This window comes from Podarcis pityusensis (genome assembly GCF_964106645.2).
Source record: "Podarcis pityusensis genome assembly, chromosome: 5".
Lineage (NCBI taxonomy): Eukaryota > Metazoa > Chordata > Lepidosauria > Squamata > Lacertidae > Podarcis > Podarcis pityusensis.
In genome coordinates, this window is record NC_138032.1 from 81,710,764 (window position 1) to 81,735,281 (window position 24,518).

General features: G+C 42.1%; 1 protein-coding gene across 2 annotated transcripts in view; it reads left to right on the forward strand.

Annotated features, from left to right (window-relative positions):
* Positions 1-24,518, forward strand: part of ZCCHC24 (zinc finger CCHC-type containing 24) — a 121,039-nt gene that overhangs the window by 85,747 nt on the left and 10,774 nt on the right. For both annotated transcript variants that reach the window (XR_013986585.1, XM_081006122.1), the window contains exon 3: positions 16,909-17,073. Coding sequence is in view for 1 of the 2 variants with exons in the window: in XM_081006122.1 (XP_080862248.1) it covers positions 16,909-17,073 (165 nt within the window). In the remaining variant the exon portion in view is untranslated. The remainder of the gene's footprint in view (positions 1-16,908; positions 17,074-24,518) is intronic.

Here is a 24,518-nt window from a genome sequence, read left to right on the forward strand (position 1 = left end):
GACGATCTGCAAAGTTTGAAACAAAAACAACATTCTAGGCAATACATTCATTTTTATCGCGGCAATACGGCCTAGCAGTGAAAGCTTCAAATTTGACCAAATTTCTAAATCTTTTTTCACTTCAGACCAACACTTTTCATAGTTATCTTTAAATAAGTTCCCATTTTTTGCTGTCATGTTAATCCCCAGGTATTTAACTTTCTTAACCACTGTTAAACCTGTCTCATTCTGAAACCTCTCTCTTTCAAACGGTGTTAAATTTTTCTCTAAGACCTTGGTTTTTGACTTGTTCAATTTAAATCCTGCCACTTGACCAAATTCCTGAATCAATTCTAAAACTCTTTTAGTACTAGATTCTGGCTCCTGTAACGTCAATACTAAGTCATCTGCAATGATAATATCTCTTGGAGTTTTATGAAGAAGAACCTACAGGGGATGGGGGTAGGCCAAGGCTTTGAAAACGGTATAAGTGCAATTTATTCAGAACAAAAGGCTAAACTAATTGTAAATAATGTGGGGACGGAAGAATTTAAGATAGAAAAAGGGACACGACAAGGTTGCCCAATTTCCCCATTGCTTTTTATATCGGTCCTGGAGGTTTTGCTGAATATGATTAGAAGGGACCAGTTGGTTAAAGGTATACAAGTCGGAGCTAAACAGTACTAATTGAGAGCATTTGCAGATGACTTAGTATTGACGTTACAGGAGCCAGAATCTAGTACCAAAAGGGTTTTAGAGCTGATTCAAGAATTGGTCAGGCTGCAGGATTTAAACTGAATAAGTTAAAAACCAAGGTTTTAGAGAAAAATTTAACACCGATTGAGAGAGAGAGGTTTCAGAATGAGACAGGCTTGACAGTGGTTAAGAAAGTGAAATACCTGGGGATTAATATGACAGCAAAAAATGGGAATTTATTTAAAGACAACTATGAAAAATGCTGGGCCGAAGTGAAAAAAGATTTAGAAATTTGGTCAAACTTGAAGCTTTCACTGCTGGGTCGTATTTCTGCGATAAAAATGAATGTATTGCCTAGAATGTTGTTTTTGTTTCAAACATTGCAAATTGTGGACAAAATGGACTGCTTCAAGAAGTGGCAGAGAGATATTTCTAGATTTGTCTGGCAGGGCAAGAAGCCCAGAATAAAATTTAAGATATTAACTGATGCAAAGGAAAGGGGTGGATTTGCCCTGCCAGACTTCAAACTTTACTATGAATCAGCAACTTTTTGCTGGTTGAAAGAATAGCTGCTTCTTGAAAATACAGACATTTTGGATCTAGAAGGCTTTAACAATGTATTTGGATGGCATGCATATCTGTGGTATGATAAGGTCAAAGCACATAAAGCATTTAAGAATCATATTGTCAGGAAAGCATTGTTTAATGTTTGGATAAGATACAAGGATTTATTGGAAAACAAAACCCCAAGGTGGCTGTCACCGATGGAAGCGAAAGCTCTGAAAAGGCTCAATATGGAGGCCAAGTGGCCGAAATATTGGGAAATTCTGGAACAAGAGGGAGATAGACTGAAATTGCAGAGTTTTGAGAAACTAAAAAACAAAGTGCGAGATTGGCTTCATTATTATCAGATAATGGAGGCATATAATTCGGACAAGAAAATTGGTTTCCAGGTGGAAAAATCAAAATTAGAAACAGAACTGTTAGAACCCAAAACTAAAATTTTGTCAAAGATGTATAACTTGCTGTTGAAATGGAATACTCAGGATGAAATGGTGAAATCTGCTATGATTAAATGGGCACAAGATGTCGGACATAACATAATGATGGCTGACTGGGAACAGTTATGGACCACAGGTATGAAATTTACGGCATGCAATGCCTTAAGAGAGAATATTATGAAAATGGTATACAGGTGGTACATGACCCCAGTCAAGCTTGCAAAAATCTATCATTTGCCAGATAATAAATGTTGGAAATGTAAAGAAACTGAAGGTACATTCTTTCACCTTTGGTGGACGTGCCCAAGGATTAAGGCTTTCTGGGAGATGATCTATAATGAATTGAAAAAGGTATTTAAATATACCTTCTTGAAGAAACCAGAGGCCTTTCTCCTGGGCATAGTCGGCCAATTGGTGCCAAAGAGGGACAGAACTTTTTTTATGTATGCCACAACAGCAGCAAGAATACTCATTGCAAAGTATTGGAAGACACAAGATCTACCCACTCTGGAAGAATGGCAGATGAAGGTGATGGACTATATGGAACTGGCGGAAATGACTGGCAGAATCCGAGACCAGGGAGAAGAGTCGGTGGAAGAAGATTGGAAGAAATTTAAAGACTATTTACAGAAATATTGTAAAATTAATGAATGTTAGAATGATGCTGGATAGAAATTAAGTGGTTTTCAGCTGTAATACTATAAGGGAATATGAAAAATGGATTACTAATAGGTAAAAATTTAACGTTACAATATTTTAAGATTAAAGACTAGGATAAACAAAGAGGGGAAGGATTTGCTGATCCAACAAATCGAACTGGAATACAGAAAAGGGAGGCGTGAGGAGGTCTGGGAAACAAGCTAATGAAAAATAAGTAATGGAAAGATTGAGTTGTTTTTAACCATTTTTATTTTGTATTTTTCTCTTTTTTATTTTTATTTTGTAATATTTTGAAAATCTTAATAAATATCTCATAAAAAAATAAATAGTTGAGATTCCTGAGGGACGCAGGTGACATTGTGCTGTAAACCACTGAGCCTCTTGGGCTTGCCGATCAGAAGGTCGGCGGTTCAAATCCCCGTGACGGGGTGAGCTTCCGTTGTTCTGTCCCAGCCTCTGCCAACCTAGTAGTTCTTCAACATGCCAGTGCAAGTAGATAAACAGGTACTGTTGCGGCAGGAAGGTAAACAGCATTTCCATGTGCTCTGGTTTCCATTACGGTGTTCTGTTGCGCCAGAGGCGGTTTAGTCATGCTGGCCACATGACCTGGAAAGCTGTCTGTGGACAAACACCAGCTCCCTCAGCCTGAAAGCGAGATAAGTGCCTCATCCTGTAGTCACCTTTGACTGGACTTGACCGTCCAGGGGTCCTTTACCTTTCTTTTTTACCTTTTAATTCAGATTCCTGCATTGCAGTGGGTTAGACCAGATGGCTCTCAGGATCTCTTCCAGCTCTACAATTCTTTGATACCCTTAAGCTTACACACTTTGTGAAACAGGATGTCGACCCATACAGAGCACCACACTTTGAAATTCTCTCTTCTCTGAATTTTGCAATGCAGTTTTCCAGTAAAGAAAATGAGTGCAAAAATACATATATGTCATGTGCATACTCAAGGGTACACAGTACCGGCACTTTTGTTTGTTTGTTTGTTTGTTTGTTTGTTTGTTTGTTTGTTTAAAAGTGTGACACTTACTGTAACAATTTCATGGTGAGTAACAGCACCTATTTTTATAGGAAAAAGAAGCACTGATAAACTGTACTCTATAAGGTGAAATTCCTTTGTAGAAAATGTGCATATTGGGTCAAGTTGCATTTGAAGAGATGTATTTCAGGAGAACTCCGCAATAAAGTTATGCTGGATTTTCATGAGGATTTGTTGGGGGGGGGGTGGCAGCAGTGATGCAAACAGCTGAAATTAAGGGTGGAAAAATGATAAACTGGGACAAAGCAAAATAGACAGATTTGTATGTTTCTACCCATGCTCAGTGGGCTGCAAGTAGAAACGCTCAGGTTCAGTCCCAGGGTTTTGATTATCACTGTTGACATATTGAAGAGCTGTTGGGTTAGGTCGGAAAGTGCCTTTGGTTCAATATAAGGCACTCCGTGTGTTCAGTCAAGTGCTCTGACTGCCTGGCGAAGGATGCCTAATTCATAATGAGATTCATTCAGCCATCTCTTTGGGAGTCAATGCATATAATCTGCACATTGTTGCAGATGCATAGCTGCATCAGTGGCCCACAGCATCTGTTGCTTCATTGTGTGGGCAGATCTTCCTTGCTGGTTTGGGGTGATATCATTACAACCATAGCAACAGTGTAACCAGGAAATATCACCAACAAAGAGTGAACCTTGCAGGCTCCCTTGGGACAGAAAGGTACCTGCGGCCAAGTTACCATTCCTTGTCATTTTAGAACTTTGCTACATCATTCGCAGTAAACGGAATCCAGTGCTTGTATAAAGCAGACGTATGACAAGCTTAGGAAATAAAGCCCTCTCTTTATCCAAAGCAGAAAGTGTAGCTGGCAGCAAAAAGTCTGAGAGCAAGCTAATTGGCGGGACCATCCCCAATTTGATGTACATTTCTTCATTTCAGGACTATGCAGAACCACTCCCTGAAGCCGAGGGTCAACCCAATACAGAAAGTGACCACATTTATGATGCTGGGGGAATGGCATCTTCTTCTAAAGCCAGATGCTGACTTGATAATGCACTCTATCTATCTATCTATCATCTATCTATCTATCTCATCTATCATCTATCATCTATCATCTATCATCTATCTATCTAGCTAGCTAGCTAGCTATCATCTGTCCATCCATCCATCCATCCATCCTTATCTAGAGATTTGGACTGCCTGTGTTGAGTGGCGAGTGCTTCTCCATACATAACACAGACCATTTCTGTGGCACTTTTCAAGTGTTCAAAACACAATGCGGAAAGGCTATATCATAGTGGAGGACCATGAAATGCTTTCCATGCAGAACACCCCAGGTTAAATCCTTGGTATTTCCTGTGAAAGTGGGGTCAAGTAGAGCTGGGGGAAATCTTGTGCCTGAGAACTTGGAGGGCCACTGCCAGACAGCATAGATATTGGTGGGGGGAATGGACCAAAGGTTCGACTCGTCAGAAAGCAGCTTCATATGGTTTTCTCATGCATTAACACAAGTAATATTTGCAAACTGAACTGCATTGTTCCCATTTTGCATTTGGTAGTTGAGGCTAAGGGAATAGTGCTTCACCTAGGACTCCCAGCCAGACTGTGGTTGAGCTGGACAGCTCTGCTCTAGTGCAAGAGCTCTGGTTTCAGTATTTGAAATGATACCTCTTTAGCCATAGGCTCACCCTGTGTGGTGCTATGGAATGCCTATAAGCACCCCAACTTCACAGGTTAAAAAGAATCAGTGCCCTGGGCTTAGGGACAGAGAAAAGCATAAGCAAAACTATCAAAGCGGCACAGTCACTTGTTAGATTGTCTGCATGTGATTGTCATATGCGTGTGAGAGCATGCAAATGTCATTCAGCTAGTGTCTAGGGCAGAATATGTGTGAGTTGGAGGGGAAATGGATACAGAGAAAGTATTGTGAGGATAACTTTGCTTCCATTATCTGCACTGCAAACTGTTTCAGAGCAAGACAGGAATTAATTGTTGGGAATGTGGTTGTGCCCATTGCTATATGTGAATGTGGCAAAAAGGCTAAAGTGAGTCATAGACATGTAGGTCCTATTGTTGTCAGCATCGCCCTTGAGCCAGTGCCACCAACTGGACTCATCCACTTCAGCCCCAACTGGGCTAGGCGAGCTGGGTAGCACTTCCAGAGACCACCTTCTGCACAGGAACAGGTCAAAGTGCTGTGGACTCACAGCTTAGAGTTGTGAGCACCGGATTTACTTCCAACAAGAAGACAGTCGTCGCACAGCAGACTCTAGCAGAGTATATAAACAACTCGGAGAGCAGCTCTGTAGAATATCTTCTTTATTCTATAACTACAACTATTATACAACTATGTACAGAGCTAAATAGGTCTAAGCATAAATGAATGCTGCACTGCACTGAGTGTCTGCAGCTGCTCTTAGCAGCAACCTTATCTCTACACACGATCTCTAACACTCAGTCTCTCTCTCTCTCCCCGACACTGACTGGCTGACTGATTTGGTGCTGGAGCAGAATAAGTAGACAACAGAACACGCCTCCTCCTCTCTGGAGAATCAGCAGACTCCTCAGGAGATTCTTGGATATGGGAGGGGTGAAATCTCCTCAATTGTCTGGTGCAGAACTTATCCATGACTCCTGAAAGCATGCTAAGACAAACCTTGGCCGCAGTGCAGCAACACAGCAACACAGCAAAAAGGACCAGATAACATTCGCCCACAACACGCTTAAAATTCACCTATCTGTTTTTGCAAGGCCAACCAGTATATAGGAGGGCAGAAGTATCTGTAAAAATAAAGGGACCGATTTTACACACCTCTAATAACCACCCCACACACCCCATGCACACCATGCATACACCAACACAAAAAGTCTGCTGTTGCTGTGCAGGAGGGGAGTTGCAGCCACAGACAACAAGACAGTTGCTTGAAAATAATAGGCTAGGCTAGCATTCTCCCTGGCATGTGAATTTTGGATGTGCAAGAAGTTTTTTCAGATGGGAAAACAGTTGAAGATTTTACACGCACACACACACAAAACAGAAACTTGCAGCTTGGTCACATAGCCCAGCAACAGATACATCACATGAGGCTGCTGATGGTGTATGTTTTGCCTCTAAATCTGCTGGGGGTAGGCCAAATCATTTTTCATACTTGGGCTGTTCACAGCAAGCGTTTTCTTTTTTAGTTTTTTAGGGTTTTTTTTTTTTTAACGTGCTATGATTTAAAGCAGCCTGACCGACTCAATTGGTATTTTCATGTATCATCTCAGGGAGAGAGAGAAAAGGAGGCATGGGGGAGATTGCTCATCTGGTCTCCATTTCCTTTCTCTGTTTCTTAGCAGCTGAAACCCGAAGACTAGATCCAGCTGGAAGGGGTAACCCTGCTGCTTTGCTGCTAAATCTACAACCAGAGCAGCCCATCACACACTGGTTTTCCAACAATTTACCATGATTCTGCTGCAGCATGGAAAAAGTGCAGATAGAACATGGCACTGTGTATAAAATTCAGTTTCTGGGTAATCCTGGCGCTCTCTCTCTCTCTCTCTCTCTCTCCCCCTCCCTCTCTAACAAAAGGACAAAGTTGAAGTTTCTAGTCCTTATGTTTAGAATAATGTGCTCAAATTTTAATTCTTTTGAACATGGCTGTAAACAACCCTGAATATGCCCTTCATTTCTGTCTCCCAATCTCTCTCACACACACATCTGAGAACTTGCATGCGGGTGATCCTGTTTGAGTTTACAGATTACTATTTTTTTGGCAGGCCGGCCAAAAATCCACAAGAAAGACCAGACTTCTGCCTTAGACAAGAAACTTTGGTATGGTGCCTCTTCAAACATTTTATTTTATTATTGAGTTTATATGCCAACTTTCCCTCAAGAACATCAAGGTGGCATACATCTTTCTCCTCCATTTTATTCTCACAATGGTACTGTGAAGTAGGTTAAGCAAAGAGACAGTGAACCTCTTTCTCCTTACTGGGAAGGAGAGGATGAGGCAGCAGGGAGCTCAGCATAGTGTAAACACATCATTGGAGCCATTGCAGTGCTCCCGCCAGTGTGTTTGCACCACAGTGGCCTCCCTGCCACTCCTACTTCATCCTCTTTTTCTTCATGGTAAGCAATGGTGACTCAGTGGTCAGGAGGTCAGGTGAACATTGCTGCCATATCACTACTGCGATTGGCCCAAGATCACCCAATGAGTAGTGGTTTAGTGGAATTTGGACCTTGAGCTCCCAGGTCCTAGTCTAACACTCCAACCACTAAACCACGCTGGCTTTTGTGTAGTGAGGTTGTTTCAGAGGGCTTTGTCACCATCTTGTTTGTCGCTGAGATTGTTTGGTTATAGCCATTTGAGTTTCTACAGCTGAATGAGAAGCAGACCCAGCTGATTCAATGTACGTGTTGTATAAATTACTGTCTTTTCCACCCATTCCACTTAAGTCAAAATTTAATAACTTGCAAAATTAAAATGCAGAATTACATTGCCTCTAAATCCACCCTGCCACTCTATGACAAGTTATTTGTCTGGTAACAGATGGACACTTTGCTTTGAAAAATCTTAAGAAGGCCAGCTTGTAGCAGATTTTTTTTTTTTACCTTTGAATACAACTGTGCTTCTTATCACAGTGATTTTCCTTTCCTTTTCAAGAATGGTTCCAAAAAGATAAACTACTTCAAAAAGAAGTCTAAAATGATTCCATCTCTAAGCGGTCCTTGGGCATACAGTCAACAGAAAGATTAAAACAGGAACCAAATATTTTGGATAAGTACAATTATTAACATTACTTGAATAAGTACAATTATAATGTAGATCTCTGTCTTGCTCTAAAAGAGAGGCTGGCCACTTACCAATTGTTAAAGGCATTTATTGAATCTCTAGTCTTAGAAAGTAAAGCAATGCACATGGTTGCAAGAGATCCTGAGGTACACATCTGGGAACATGTGGTGCCTATCTATTTCCTGGGCCATCACTTGTCCGAGTGGGGGCTTATGCTGGGAAAATTATGCCGCCTATTATTTGGTGGTTATTCCACAGCTGTTTCCACCTTTCCAAAAGCTGCCATAACATATTCAAGACCCCTCTCTGCAACAGCAGAACAATTCAAGATAGCTCACTTCCCTTTCCCCAAGTTTTTAGGTCCATGTTGTTAAAATGGTAGTGTTATTAGTAATATTAGTAGTTGCCTGCAATGCTGTCAGCAACTGAAGACCAATGATCTTCAGCAATTTGTCCTGAGTGCTACCAATGGCATCATAGTGGGACAAGCATTGCAGCCAGCACTTCACCACTTAGTAATAAAAGCATGCAGTGGGAGGACTTTGTAGCGCGCATGAATTGATGGTCTTGTGAGGGTGAACAAACCACTTCGCAGGGGGCTTGTCTTAGGGAAAACATAACTTGATGAAATTAGGGGAGGGTCTATACTGGTTCTTCCTAGCCATGCAGTGTTATCTATGTGCTCTGATACATAGCTCAGTTCGCAAAGCATGAGACTCTTAATCTCAGGGTTGTGGGTTTGAGCCCCACATAAGCAAAAGATTCCTGCATTGCAGGGGCTGGACTAGATGATCATTGTGGTCCCTTCCAACTCTACAGTTCTATGATTCTATGGTTCGGCATGTGGTATTTATTTTCTGTTTTGGCAACATCCGCTTTCCAGCTTGATCACACCAAATGTTTAGCTGTGACCATGCCCACATTAGCATAAAGCCATGAAATGGGTTAGCCACCCCTGATGTAATGGAACAGGGTGCTGTCAAAAATTTTCCTGTGTACTGTCAAAACAATCTATTTCCTGACATTTCACGTTGACTGAAGCATTGGGAAACAGCTCTCTTGACATTTCTGCTGGCATAGTGCGTAGAATCCCAGCTTTGGCATTTATGTATTTTACCCTCAAATGGGCCTAATGATCAGCCCAATTAGACACTACATAGATTATTTCCAAAATATTGTGGCCAAGGCATTTGCAAGATTTGTAGCACAGGTCTTAATTTGAATACTGAGGCATCTGCCAAGCCAGCACTTTAGGTTTATAGGCTCCTGAGTAGTTCATCTCTTGCAGCTTTAATCAGCATCTGGAAACATGTGTAAGCAGTTCCTGATTAGCACTGCCAAATCGGGCCACTCAGTCATCATTGTAGAAAAAGAGAGATGTATATTTCCCCCCCTTCTGAAACAATTTTCGGGATGATGTTTCCAAATTATATTAAGCTATTCAGAGAAGGGTCTCGTTCAGGTGCCCCCATCATCTGGGTTGAGGCAAGTGGCCATGAGTGAGAGGGCCTTCTTATTGATGGCTCCCCAATAACACAATGCTATCTCCAAAGAGGTTCACCTGATGCCTTTTTAATATTTTTTTGCCAGGCACAACCATTTCCCCCCCAAACACTTTTAAAATACAAATTTAAAATTGCTGTTTTATGCGCATTTTGTGAACTTGTGGCCTTTCTGCTGTATTATATTCTGTTGGTAGTTACTATGTTGTTTTATTCTTTCCTGTGAATCACAAAGGGAATATGATCAAATATTTGTATCTAAATACCTTTTAATTAATGCAATCAACACCACCAGGAAAATCCACTGAAATCCTAAAGGTGGTATTCAACTGAGTGTTACTCAGAGCAGACCCATTTAACTATATGGACCGAATGTTCATTGATTTCAATGGATCTACTCATCAACAGTGTGACTTTGTCTCCGAAAGCGCACTATTCCACTGTCTCCCGAGATAGACAGATGCCAACCATATCTGAGTAAAACAAAATTGAAAGCCACTCTAATAGATTAAAACTTCTGCAGCCAGTACTCAAGAGAACCTTTTCTCCAATGTGAGCTGCTCTACAGTCTAAGAATATCCAAAGGATCTCTGCTGCCGTGCTTTCTTTTCAGCTACTTAAATCACTGGCTGCCCAGGCAGTCTCTCTGTTATGGTGCCCTAGCTGTGAAATATCCTCTTAAGGGACTCCTGCAATACCATAATTGTACTAGACATGAAGTGGCAGTGTAATAGCTTTTCCAACAAATGTTTAAAAGTAGTTTAAACTAATATTCTTTGGTTACGTTAATGCTGCTTTTAATGGACTGGTTTGTTCTTATTTATATGGTAATCTAAGACAGGATCTGCAAGTTACATTCACCACACAACCACAGTTTAAATATCTCTTCCTCCACTCTTCCCCTTAGCATTTCACAGGACAAATTGCTTGCTATGTGGTCATCATCTTAAGATTTTTCATGGTGCAGCCAGTGAAGTGGTGTAGGAGTTGCAAACCCTCAACACAATGTCAGGTCATACATTTTTGCCTTACTAAGCTGTTATGTGCACACCTTGATTCTCTTAAGCGGCAAGAAATTTCAGGGGTACAGCACTTTCTTGGGCTTGGTCCCCTTCGGAATAAGGTCACAGGAGGCTTATTGATGTCTTCTAATATTTGCATATGTTTACACACATGTGGCTTCAGCATAGGCAGAGGTTCAAAGCTTAACACCCCAATGTCTCCTCCCAGTTCAAGACTGCATGGGTTCTTTTGCATGGATGACATAGAAACTTTTGCACCCAGGAAAGCATGGAATAGGATGTTCCACTAAAACAGGCTTCCTCAACCTCAGCCCTCCAGATGTTTTTTGGCCTACAACTCCCATGATCCCTAGCTAGCAGGACCAGTGGTCAGGGATGATGGGAATTGTAGTCTCAAAACATCTGGAGGGCCGAGGTTGAGGAAGCCTGCACTAAAACATGTAGGGTGAAAAAATGCATAGTTGGTGTGGGTGGGTAGGTGGGTGAGATACCATGTATCATGATTCCAGTACAAAATATTACGGGAGGGAGAAAGGAAGAGGAGACATGGCGCCACTGCTTTTGGAGATGATCACACATCTGTCATGATTTGGGGAGCCTATCATTTATCCCACTAGCATTTGACAACTGAACTTCATGCTATGGCAAATGGTCACATTTCAAGACAGTGTTTGTACACAGGGGATTTATCCAGCAGTTTTCCAGCAATTCAAATCATTCGTTTATTTTATTCTGACGTTTGAGGGATAAGCATTTGCTAATTACATATTCCCATCGACGCAGATCTCTGTGTGGAGTGAGTCCAGCATCTTGCTGGCTACATGCTTGTACGTTCCAGTACTCTGCTTTGTCCCTGGAGCTTTCAGAAGAAGAAGATACACCCTCAGTGGTCAATTTGCCTTCCAGCCTCAGAGGATGCTTGTGCACGTTATTGCATTTGTAAAAGTCCAGCATCAAATCCAGGCATGACTGAAACTCTGCAAATGGATACTTTTGCTGAATTGTCCCAAGCGAAGCAAATAGATCCTTTATGATGCCTGATGCTGCCAAGATGCTTGGCAAAGCCGTCCCATGAGATACACGGACCAGTTGGGCCCCAGTTGGCCACTCACCAAAGTGGGGGAGTGGAGTGGCAGGGGGAGATTAGATGCTTCAGAAATCTTATTATAGCCCATTTGTGGTTTGACAGAGGAAAGGGTAGGTGGGGTATAGGAGAATAACAAAGGAAGCTGCCTTGTCCCAAAGCCAGACCATCTGTTTATCTGCTTGGAGCTCACAATGCAAAACAACCACCAGCACCACCATGTCCACATACCTGAAGGGAAGAATCTTGGAAGTCTGCATAATGTGTAGTTGAGGATGGTTGTGGAGCATATTTTTCACAATGTTTTTGTTATCTATCCTCCCAACGACTCTGTCAAGGATTGTGATTCCTACTTTAACACAGGGAAACTTAGAATGAAGAAATGCGAGAGGCCTATCTTTGTCCACCCACTGAATTTATGGCTATAGTGGATGATCACAAGGTGACTTCATGGCAAGAGACTAATTTTACACCAGGGATTTCCAAAACTCATTCTATTTGCTGTTTTTAAAGTGCTGCTTATAGCAGAAGGAAGGAGTGGTAGTGGTGGGGAATGTCACCGTGACCCTCTTGGATGAAGGTCAGGATTAAAAACAATGTAATAAAATAGATAAAGACGTCCTTGGAGAAACTGAAGTGTGGAGAATGTAAGGATAGCCACACTATGAACCCAGAGAGCGACACACATATTAACTACCAGTGTTGGTTTGGTGACACACTAAACTGTGGTTAAGGGAATTCAGAAGCAAAATCTTCCTGTGCCAGGGAAGGAGAAGCCAGGTGGAAATATGTGTGCGCAAGGCACATGAACCATGAACACCTCCCTCATTCTCTTAGAATGGCAATAGAGCCCATCTGAGAGGTTCCAGAACTGAGTTCTGGTGAGTTCTGGCTGGGGGGGGGGGGGAGCCCTGGTCCTATAACTAGTGCTGAAGTAAGATTCAGTTACTTCTAAACTACAAATCAGGAAATCCCTGGTGTAAAATTAGTCTCTTGCCATGAAGTCACCTTGTTCACCCCACTCTGTCGCAGCCTCAAACCTTCCTCTGCAATATCAAAATAATAACACCAACCATATAATAATACTTGGTTCCTGCAAGTATCACAAGATATTGTGTAGCTTCAAGCACTGTATAAAATGCTGATTATTATTAAATGGAAGGGAGGCGCAATTTTTATGTGCGTGTTTCTTTCCACATTTACACTGAGTAGTTATTGCTTGGCAGGAGGGAGCAGGAGCAATTCCCCAAGTAGGGGTGATGATGCAACAAATTTACTAGCGGTGTGGGATAACCCATCTCACTGAGAACCCTGCACAGCTGTGAGGGTCACCATGACACTCCCAGCTTGCTCTAGGGAAGAAGGAGTTGAGCCAGAAAAATATATATATATAAACCCTGCAGTTCATCCTGTGCAGAAACGCCACTATTTATTTTAATAGCCCTTCCTTGGCTGCAGTCAAGAAAAGGAGGGGACCATGGTCAGGAAGCCTTCATAGTGGTTCATCTGTATTGTCTGGCTAAAGCAGGGTGATTCTCAGCAAAGTAAAAGAGATGCAGCATAAAGAACAGGAGCTCCTCTTCTCCATGTACACCTCAGCTTGGATTTAAATTAGCACCTCAGGGAAGAGCTAGGATCACACACTGGGTCTTCCTGGCATAAGAGTAACATGGCAATGTGGAGCGGGTGCCTGCTATGGGGACCAGGAAGATGGTTCACCAGAAGGGTAGGAAACGCCTCATTTTAGCTCCCAATAAATGCCCATTTTACCTCACGAGAAATGTCCAGGCTTTCTTGTGCTGTCACCAACCTTCTGCAAACAGTTTCTATTTTTGCCCAAAGGAGAAGTCATTATTTATTTACTTTTATTTCACAACAATTTTATACTACCGCTTCATTGTGAATAAAAACCACTAAGTGGCATTCTTGCATGGGCATCCAAGGAAGGTAGATTCTGGGTGCAAATGTGGATCCCCAAGCTCTCTTGTCAGTAGGTCCTTCCTTTCCCCCCCACCACTGACATATGGCCCTTAGAATGTTGCCCACAACACAATATGGCTCTTGAGCTGAGAAATGTTCCCTACCGCTACTATAAAAAGAAGCTATAGTGGTTGTGGCTGTTGGAAGGATGAGCAACAGTTCAAATCAGGGACTCTAATCTGGCTATGCCTGTTGAACCTCCTGCTTGTGCTTCCTGTTTTCTCCTTCTTTTTGCCTTGTTCACCCTTTCACTTAGCATTGTTTCCCAAACTTGGGTCTCCAGCTATTTTCGAACTACAATACCCATCATCCCTGACCACTGGGAAACACTGACTTAGCTCATGGCACATGTCAGTTAGTAGTCTTGAATTCTGCTACTCCAGAATTTCCACTTGATCCCTGTCTGCCTGGCTTCACTCACACCCCCTTTGCAGCCCAGCCCCACCTGACCCCAGTAGCCCAACTTACCCTTCTGGCAAACTTTTTGGCTCCTTTAAGTGGAAAATATAGCATTCCTCATTGAAAGTTGTGCATTTATGGCCTTCCTTATCCCCATGCAATAAAACAAGGGAAATACCCACCTTGTTTCATTGCCTCCTTTAACAGGGCCAGATACGCTGAATGTACTTTTCTGAGGTTCTCACATACACACAACACAGCACGAGCCATCGCCATTGGCCATGGGATCTCCCATCCCTGCCAAGTTCGGGTTTTCGTGCCAAACACCTGCTTTTCCTTCTACACAGTTTTAACAACCAAGAGCTATTTGGACCTCTACACCAAGATATAGTGCACAAGTTCCCAGAGCAAAGCAGAGATTTTCTTAAAGCTAAGGACCCACTTGGCTTTCGGAAAGCTTAAATTTATTCTGGGAGCCTTATAAAATGTCTCCAGCAGAACAGAAGTGTAGTTACATGAATGGGTAACAAAGAGGCCTTTGGCCTGCTCAGGTCACAGTGGGTTACCAACAGCCTTTGAGGAAAGACATTTAATCCCTACAGCCTTCCAGTAGAGAGAAGTGTGTGTGTGTGTGTGTGTGTGTGTGTGTGATAATTTTAGAAACATTTAAGTTCAGGCACAAATCTTATCTGGGAATCGGGGTCAGCTATTATCAGGGAACGGGAGATTTGCCAGCACCTCTGCAGCCAGGAACTCCACCTTTACATGCATATTATGTCAAAATACCATTTTGTAATTTGGACTCAGTTCGAAGAAACTGAGCCAATGGTTTCTTTCTTTCTTTCTTTTAAAAAACTAGTTTCAATTCCCAGTGCTAGCTGACATGTCAGCTGAACCGACAGCCTGCCAAGCAACCAAATGGCCTTAACTGTAATTTAACCATCTCATGCCTGCTGGGACCTTAACTCGTTCTGCAGCAGTCATGGAGCAACTTACTCAGTAACCCTGATATTTAGTGTCGGGAGAGTTTAGAAACATCATTATGAAATACTCTGGAGCTTGTTATGACCAGAGTGTGAGTGTGGCATTTGCTTGATGAAACAAGGATGGAATGGGAAAGGTATGGAAGAAGCAGGGCACAAGAGAAGGGGAGCGAAAGAAGAGACAGCAGGAGACCCTGTAAAAATGGACACCAACTGTGGCATCTGTTTCAGTACCTAAACATTGCTGTGCTAGCATGGTACTTAGTATAGCCTACTTATTCAGATGTCTGTATTAGTACCCCTAGTTTTAATGCAAATCTGGATTATCTTCTTCATGCATTTTATCAACACAACTGCAATGTATTTTCTCATATAATTAGCAATCCCATATTCTGTTTAGTTATGTGTCTTGCAAAATCCAAAGATTTGTCTAACTGAGGAAAAAGGCATCACTCACGTCCTCATTAACAGGCCATCTGTATGTATAAAACAGCTGAAGTATCGCAAATAAAACAAATAATCGTGCATTCATATTGCCGACCAAGAAAAGTGGCGCCCCGCACAGTTAAGAAACACTGAGGATTTCATCAGGGAATGTTAAGCAACCTCAGAAGACAACAACATAAATGGATCATAGCACAGTCAGCCCCACAAAGGGCCGTGATTCACAGTTTCCAGGATAATAGAATGACAACACATGAAACAAAAACCATATGGGCCTTGGGGTTCTCATGAGAGCAGGCATTTCCCTGCATGCTTACTACCCATGAAAGCAGAGAGAAGGCATTCACAAGCAAGTTCATAGTCATAGGGGAGGGTAGTTACAGAGGAAGCCAAGCACAGAATCAAAAGTGCTGAGCACCTCTGGGACAAGCAATTCCTACTGACATGCTCTCTGTGGATGCACTAATTTGGGCACCATTCAGGGTGCTGGTTACCATCTTTCATTAAAAGCCTTAAACAGTCTGGGTCATATAATCCCATCGGGGAACATTCAATACTGGAATTTCCTTCAACAGCTGCAAACGGAAGCGACATCTTCATAGTGGCACCATATATTTGGAATTCCCTCCCAAGGAAGTCCAGCATTCTCTATTTCTCCCTATGCTTCGGAAGTAGATTGCACTGTTTTAGTGTCACCTGGCCTTTGGTACTGGATAAAGGAATGAATTTTAAGATTGCATTTACTCTGCTATTTATTAATGAGCAAGATGCCAGCTGTTGTAGTGGCACAGTAGAAAAAAAATGACACCGGGGGAATCATGTTGCCTACTGTAGCCGACTTGCATTATCCCACACAGCTCAGTGGGAGCCACTGAGAGCCAGCCCAGCCCCTATCTATGTAGTCCTACCCTGGATTCCATGTCTTGGTCATGCTAGGATGGGATATCTTTTTGGGAGAGTGGGAGAGAATGTTGGGGGGAAGTTCTTACTTGTAGAGGTGCTTAAAAATCTCACTGCTCTTTTTTGTTCGATTGTCTTTTGTTATTTGAGTGTTCCTTAGATTACTATGTTTAGATTATGAAATAGATGGTATAGCACAGATTTTCCCAAACTTTAGTTTCCAGCTGTTTTCAGGCTACAGTTCCCATCATCCCTGACCGCTGGTCTTGCCAGCTAGGGATGATGGGAGTTGTAGTCCAATAACAGCTGGAGACCCAAGTTTGGGAAACACTGGTATAGCATAGTAGCTGAGAACCTGAGCTATGCAGGAAGGGGAGAGGGCCTAAGCCTCCTTGGGCACGCAGAACTCACTGCGCAATCCATTCCCACTTCCTGTTCTGCACTTCAGTTATGATTACATTTATTTCTCTCCTCTTCACATTTTAGGCACGTCCAAAAGGAGAAGGCCTGACACCGTACCAGGGGAAAAAACGCTGCTTTGGTGAATACAAATGCCCCAAGTGCAAGAGAAAATGGATGAGTGGAAACTCCTGGGCCAACATGGGACAAGAATGTATCAAGTGCCACATCAATGTGTATCCTCACAAGCAGGTAGGACTGTTACAGGTGCTCCTCCATATGGTTCAAGTGAGCCTCCAAAAACTCGATATACAGAGTGCAGCATGCATGGGCTGTTTGCAAGAGGGCTTTGGCAAGCATCCCCATGCTGCTTTTGCAGCCCCAGCCCCCTGTCACACTTGGCCTTCCAGGGACAGAAAAGGTTCCCCTCCCCTGAATTAAACATATACATTGGAAGAAGTGGAACGTCAAGTAAGTTTTAATGCAATAGACTGAGACATTGCAAGACTGAGACTATGAGCAAGAGTGCTTACATGATTACTGAAAATTGTATATTCCAGTAACGCTTATTCATATTTTATTATGGGAAACACATGAAGAATGTTAGAAACTATGTCGAAACTTTTTTATTTTTAAAAAAGCCAACAGCAACAAAACTTTTCAAACAAACAAAACACATTTTCTTCTTATTCAGAATATCTAAAGTAATTGTAAACAACTGTCAAGAATTTAAGTAACCTTTTAATCCTCTTATAGTTGTTTCAGTTATCTGATATTGGGCCCAGATCATAGTTTAGTTTAAAAAACCATTAGATGTATTTGACAATTACTCCTAGTTAATGTCAAAGAATAAGAAATGTTTGGGATTATTTTTTATAGTACATTTGGGGTCTAAAATAACTCTGTTAATTCTTATAGGGTTTCCTATAATAGATTTTATTCACATACTTTCCCCGTTTATTATTTTTTAAAATGAAAAGTGAACTCATTTTTATTGTAATGTACTGCTTATGTGCAATCTGGATGGGGGCGGAGATGAGAATTTCCCATTAGTAGGGAGGGTGGAGGGTGTTGTTTTGTCCATACAGTATTTTTTAAATGAATCAATCTGATTCACATTTCCTGGATTAATGTATAGATTGGAACACAGTTATCTTTTGGTTTTTGCACTTCTGCAAGTTCTTGACTAAAAGAATTATACCAAATTGTCTTGAAAACGTGTGTTTTAGGTATAATGCAGCCCACCCCCCCAATGTGTGCTTTGGGTAAAATGTGTACACAACTCTGCATTTTGTGAAAATAATAAAATGCATTGAAAAATAATGCAAATTTCCATGCATGTTTTTCCCTTTTTAAAAAAATCATCACAGATCGATATGAAAATGGGGAGGAATAACTTATGAATAAACACACGGGAGACAGACATGGAGAAGAATTTGACTGATCTATCCATCCCATTAGACACATTCATTGCATTCAGTGGGGACTGGAGAGCATTGCAATACATTTTCACATGTATTATTTGCATGTATGAAATTCCATTGCTAGATTGGGACATTTTACCTAAGGATAGTCAACTTCGGTGTGGATGCTGTGACTGAAAAAATATGATGATATTTGTGTCTTTCATGGGCAGAGAATGTGGGGTGTATTTACTAATCTCTTTGAGAGTTATACTTGATGCAATTGCAGTCGTTAAATCTTGACAAGGATCTGTGCTTGTATAATCGGGAAAGTGAAGGGTGGAAGAGTGTCAATTGTAAGAGGTAATGTTGGGGAAAGTGTATGACATTAAGTACGAAGAAAAGGTCATTTGGAAGAGCAGAGCAAAGACCTCCCCTAGCCACAGAAAATATTTCAGTGCTCAGATAAAGCTTTCAGATTAATTTAAAGTAGGTCAAAATGAAAACTGATCCATTACAAATGAGACTGGAGGCTGTGTGACTAGCAAATGATGACACCATGCCAGAAATTTAGAATCCATTCCAAAGCACAGTCTCTGCTCCTTTGCTGGCAGCAACAGCAGAAGCAGAGTGAAAGAAATCCCTTGTGTCATTCTCCAAGATTATTGGGGTTCACAAAAGGGCTATAGCCATTAGGTAAAACCAGACACTTTGATGAATGGCTTGTTTACAAAATTTAGGATATGAGACCTGGCGGGTATATAAATTCAATAAATAAATAAAAAGTTGCTTATGGGTTGTAGTTCTCACCTTGAATATATATTTACACTGGAAGGGAATTGTAGAATGTTTGGACGCCTTGCCCTTTCCCACTGCATGTCAGAGTTGCCATTTTAGATTTCTGTATGTGAGGGGGAGCTAAGCAATTACAATAGAAGGCAGCAAGATTCTCAGCATGGTTTAAAAGCCTGCTGTTGGATATATTCAACCTTAAACACCACACATTTTGAAATTGGATTTTTAATGGTTCATAACTGTTAGCAATTATATCACCACAAGTCAAGCAGTCGTCATTACTACACTATGCAGCAGCATAGTCCCAGTAGACAGGGAGGAGGGATTGCTGCTGTCTGCCATGATGCCATCATTCTTGCCAGGCAACCCACTAGGTCTGTGTGTCTGCATATGGTGTTGAAAACACAGGATATGATAGCAATTCTCTTGGTGCACCATCTAACAGTCTGCTTACCAAAGCTGGCCATGATAATCTTCATAGTGATGCTGGATTCTCCAGGGTTTACAAACTTGGGTGAGTTTCATACCTGACTGGAGTAGCTCAGGATTTCATGGCTACCATGACAACTGTGGGCCTGCCTCAAATGGTACCTGGTCCCACACACAAATTGTAGGGCATGTGCTTGACTTGCTGCTTTGTCCTGGGCTGGGACAATATGGTCTGATGGCGGAGGAAGTCGGTGCGCTTCCCTTGTCATTGACAGATCACTGCCTGGTTAGGTTTAGTCTCTGGACAACTGCCCAACTCTGCAGGAAGGAGCTATTGAAATTGTCCATCCTTGGAGACTGATGGATCCAGGTAGAATCCTGATAGCTCCCTGTGTGGGTGGGAGAATTCCCACTGAAATAGATTGCAGTTCTGCCACTGTCCTGGTCAATCTGTGAAATATAGAAGTGGCCCAGTTATCAATTCTATTGCTTCTAAGCCTCTGGTGGAGCTTAGCTCTCCCCTGGGGCTTATAAAACTCTTTGGTTTACTGAGGAGCAATGAAACAAATGACCAGACCACTGGAGTGAAAATACAGGAAGATTCATAGCGAGCCCAACCAAAACAGCTTAGAACTAGTTATTGAGCCTGTTTTGTGACAATGATGGTGGCAAAGGAATCTTCATTTTCCACTACCATGGCATCTGCTCAGTGTTGTCTGTATTGTCACTGAAATTGCCTTAGTCATCCAGGTGGATAACCTCCAATGGAAAATGGACTGGGAGGGAGCATCTCTGCTGATTCTCCTGGATTTCTTAGTGGCGGTCAAGTCCATCAGTTGTGGTACCCTTCTGGACCATCTTGAAAGGGTGGGGATTAGGGGCACAGTACTGAACCAACTCCATTGATTCATGAGAATTTGGACCCAGAAGATGGTGCCAAGGGACTGCTGTTCTTTCCCTTTGTTTGCGGGCTCTGGGGTCCTGGAAGGTTCCCTTCTGTTTCCCATGCTGTTTAATATACACTGCACATGAAAATGCTGGTTGGGGTGTGAGTCATGGAGTCATCAGTATGCTGGTGTCTCACTCAACCCTACCTCTTAGTTTTATATGATCCTAGGGAGGCAGTTGAATGGTTGAACTGCTGTTTGGTAGCTGTGAAAGACTGGATGAAGTAGAAAATGCTGAAATATAATCCACACAGAACAGTCATGTTGTTGGTAGGTACAGTGTCCGACTTTTAGTCTGGGTTCGTAACTTGTTCTGGAGGGGGGTCACACACCCCTTGAAAGATCAGGCCCACGGTTTGGGGGAGGGTACTCCTTGAATCCAGTGCTATTATTAAATATTCAGATAGCACCTGACTTTTCCATTCCTGATGGAGTAGAATATTGCCATGGTCATTCATGCCACAGTGACCTACGAATTAGGTTACTGCAAAACACTCTAGGTGGGTATGCCTTTGAGAAGCAATCAGGAACTGCAACTGGTGTTAAATGTCACAGCAAGGATGTTGATGGGTGTTAGGCATTTTTAGTCTATCATACCAGGATTTGAACAGGCTGCAGGTTTGTTTTCAGCATCAATTCAAGGTGCTGGTGGTAATCTTTAAGGCTTGGCACCTGGGCACCTTGAGGACCATCTTCTTCCATATGAGACTCCCCACTTGCTACAATAGTCATTTGAGGTACTGGTCCAGGCATGCTAAGAAATTACTAGTGCTACGGCCTCCTCTGTAGCAGTGCTCATCCTGCAAGAAGCCTTGCCTGAGGCCCCCACAATATATATATTTTTGGATGACTGGTAAAATACCTAGCTGATGAAAAGCCCTTCCACTTAATATTTCCTCCTTTTGATATTGATGCTTAACTCGGGTGGTTGCTTTGGAATTGCGGTATTGTGTTTTTATACATGATTTGGTTGAATTGTAGATTGTTTTATATTTTGTTGCAACAACTAAATTTCTTCTAAAAATAGGAGGGATAGTAAGCTTTTTTTAAAAAATAATAATGTAAAAATAGTGTGTAGAACCATAAGGTAGCCAAAACTATAGCTGATCCTGACGGATAATCACATGCAGAGTTTAGAAATGGGGGACATGGCTCTCCTCATTCTCTAACTGTAATCTCTGACCCCTCTCAAATGATCTTCCAAGAAATTGTGAAACCTACTCAGCTTATTTGTGCTTGACATCTTGATGATTTAAGATCAAATTCTGAGAACCTGGGTTAAATATGAAAACGGCTTTTCTCCATCGTTCCTTGCTCCATATGAAGGGAAGTGCATCCCATCTACAGCTGAAACAACAGCACAGAAGTTCTCTCTCTCTCTCTCTCTCTCTCTCTCTCTCTCTCTCTCACACACACACACAGAGAGAGAGAGAGAGAGAGAGAGAGAGAGAGAGAGAGAGTCTGATGACAGAGGCAGGAAGGCAAAATCTTAGTAGTCTGCATATGCAAAGCAGTCTGCATATATATCTTGGTAGAGATGGGCAAAGTAGTCACTTTTGCACACATTAATCCATTAATCCAATATATCCAAATATAAATAGCTAAAGCTATTTTTGGTAATCTGCATACTATCCCTTGCTTTTTCTTGTAGGACTAATTGCAGTCCTTAACAGTTGCCAACAGGTTTACCATACCCATTGAGTCAATCACCCATCTCCTACTACCCTTCTTAGAAAACCCCCACCCCACCCTCTATAAGGGTCTGGTGACTTCTGTTTCAGTGTATCTGAAGAAGTGTGCATGTACACAAAAGCAGAACAAACTTAGTTGGTCTCTAAGGTGCTACTGGACAATTTTTTAATGAAAAAGATGGTGTGCCCTGGGAGAAGATGACATATGGGAACTCCCACAAAATTCCAGAATTGAATCTTCACTTGTGGTTTGTTTGGGGGAAAACATAAACATGGGCTTAGGTTCAGAGACATGGCAGGAGTAAGGGCTCAGCATTACGGGAACTTCTCTGTAGCACTGTTCCTTCCGATTAAACCATGGTTTGGTTGGAACAACCCATGTGCAAACGTAGCTCATGGGACTGACATTGGAGGCAGGAAAGTGGCACCCTTCCCTCTGGAATCCACATTCATCAATTGTTTCGCCTTGATGTCATCAGATGACAAAAACCTGGATGTATCTGAACCCAAAGAAGTCAGTAAAATGTAGTTTAAATTCATTATAGTATTGTTTCCTACTGACATTTGTTATTTCTAAGGCTGTATCAATATTTTTCAAGGCATGATTCAAACCAGCATGCAATTAATTGTGGCATGTCAAATCAGTTGCGGTTTGGCACCTGATCTATTCATCTGGAACTCTTGACTACATGCAAACACAAATGCTAATTAACCGTAGCCCTCTCTCACACATTATGTTCCAATACATTTACGTCGTGCACATTATACTCAGCTCAGGCAGCTTTACTCCCAGGCTAGTGTGCTGAGGATTGCAGCCTTCATTCCTCAAATCAGCGCAGCTCCCCATTCACACAGCTCCAGGGAAGTTTCCATGTCGCCCTTTAACACATAGTCCTTTCTCAGTGTGGTTAGTTAGGGCTGTATTTCCCCCCATCACCACCACCACCAATAGCACTGTGGTGGTGCTCTAAAAGAAACAAGGTCTCTTTTCCAGGAGGCTGCTGCTTTTTGTTTCAATTAGCTATTCGCTGCCCTTTTGGTTTGACGTCACAGTGGGTTCGTGATTGAGCTGGCATGTATATCCATTTCCTTGGGTGTTCTTGGCAGCGTTGCCACCCAGATGCCAGCCTCTGAATGGTCATTCCCCCCCCCCCCGCCACTTTCTAGGAGAAGCATCAATGCCGTGGCTTCTTCCTGGTTGGCCTCCTGTCAAGTTCCTTTTTAAAAAATTGTTGTTATTTTGGCCTTCTCTGCTGTTTCTGTAACGACAGCTGCAGAACTGGGTTCAGATTCAGCCAGTTGGTAGTTGGTTTGCTTTGCTGGATACTGTTTTATTGGGAGCGAAGGGTTTTTGGAAACCCTTTTGGAAACATATAAATTGCTCACAGAATCCCAGACAGGTCACCAAAAATATTTCTCTCCTTTAAAAGATTCTTGTCCTGTGTTCCAGAAGGAAAAATACATATAAACTACCTGCAACATTACCTGTTTGGCATCCAGAAAACTATCAGAGAAATCATCTGTGTATGAAATGAAGGGTTGAGCCAAATCCTTCCGTTACTTGGGGCATTTCACACATGACTTAAAGTGCTTTCCCTAGCTTAAATTGGTGGTGTAATGCAAGTGTGCATTGGTCAGAATGCACATTTGTGCAAAGAACAGCTCTCTTTCACTTTGTATTCCATATTAACAGTGTACAGTTATTCATACAAACAAGATGAAAGGGACTAGAGGGATTTAAGCATCAGATACATAAACACATATAAAAGTTGCTAATTGATCACAAAAAACCATAAGAAACTTTGGTTGGGGATGAACAATAATTTTGAAGAAATGTGAACTAAATTTGAGTGGTATGATATAGGCATCCTTAGTCTTGGTGTACACATACACATTCTTGCTGTGACAATTATTACAGGATATATAATAGTTATTATAGGAATATAGCAACATAAAGCAGGTTTTTCTCAGCCAGAACTCACCAGAACTCAGTTCCAGTACCTCTCAGGTGAGCACCATTGCCATTATAACTGAACAAGGAAGGTTTCGTTGTGAGTTCTGGCACCTCTTTTTCTAGAAAAATAGCACTGCAATAAAGAATAATATGTTGTTTCATTCTCCGCCTTGCAACCTGCAGGAGCACTTCCCACAAGAGAAACAGGTGATCATTGCAAAGAATCCTGCAATGACCACTCCCCTTGTGTTTGTTCTTCTGCTGGGGACTTCTCAATGGAAGACTGGTGGAGCATCTCTCGTCTGCAGGGGGCCCTCTGCTGGGCTGTGGTTAGTCCAACCCCTGACACTGGTCCTACACTCCCTCTGAGGAGTGCTAATCCCTCTGCCCACTTTTGGTCTGCTCCTCAACTTCACTTTTATTCCAGTTCCAGTTCTGATACCAGAAGGGAGCCAAGGCGGAAGAAAAGCGGATGGGG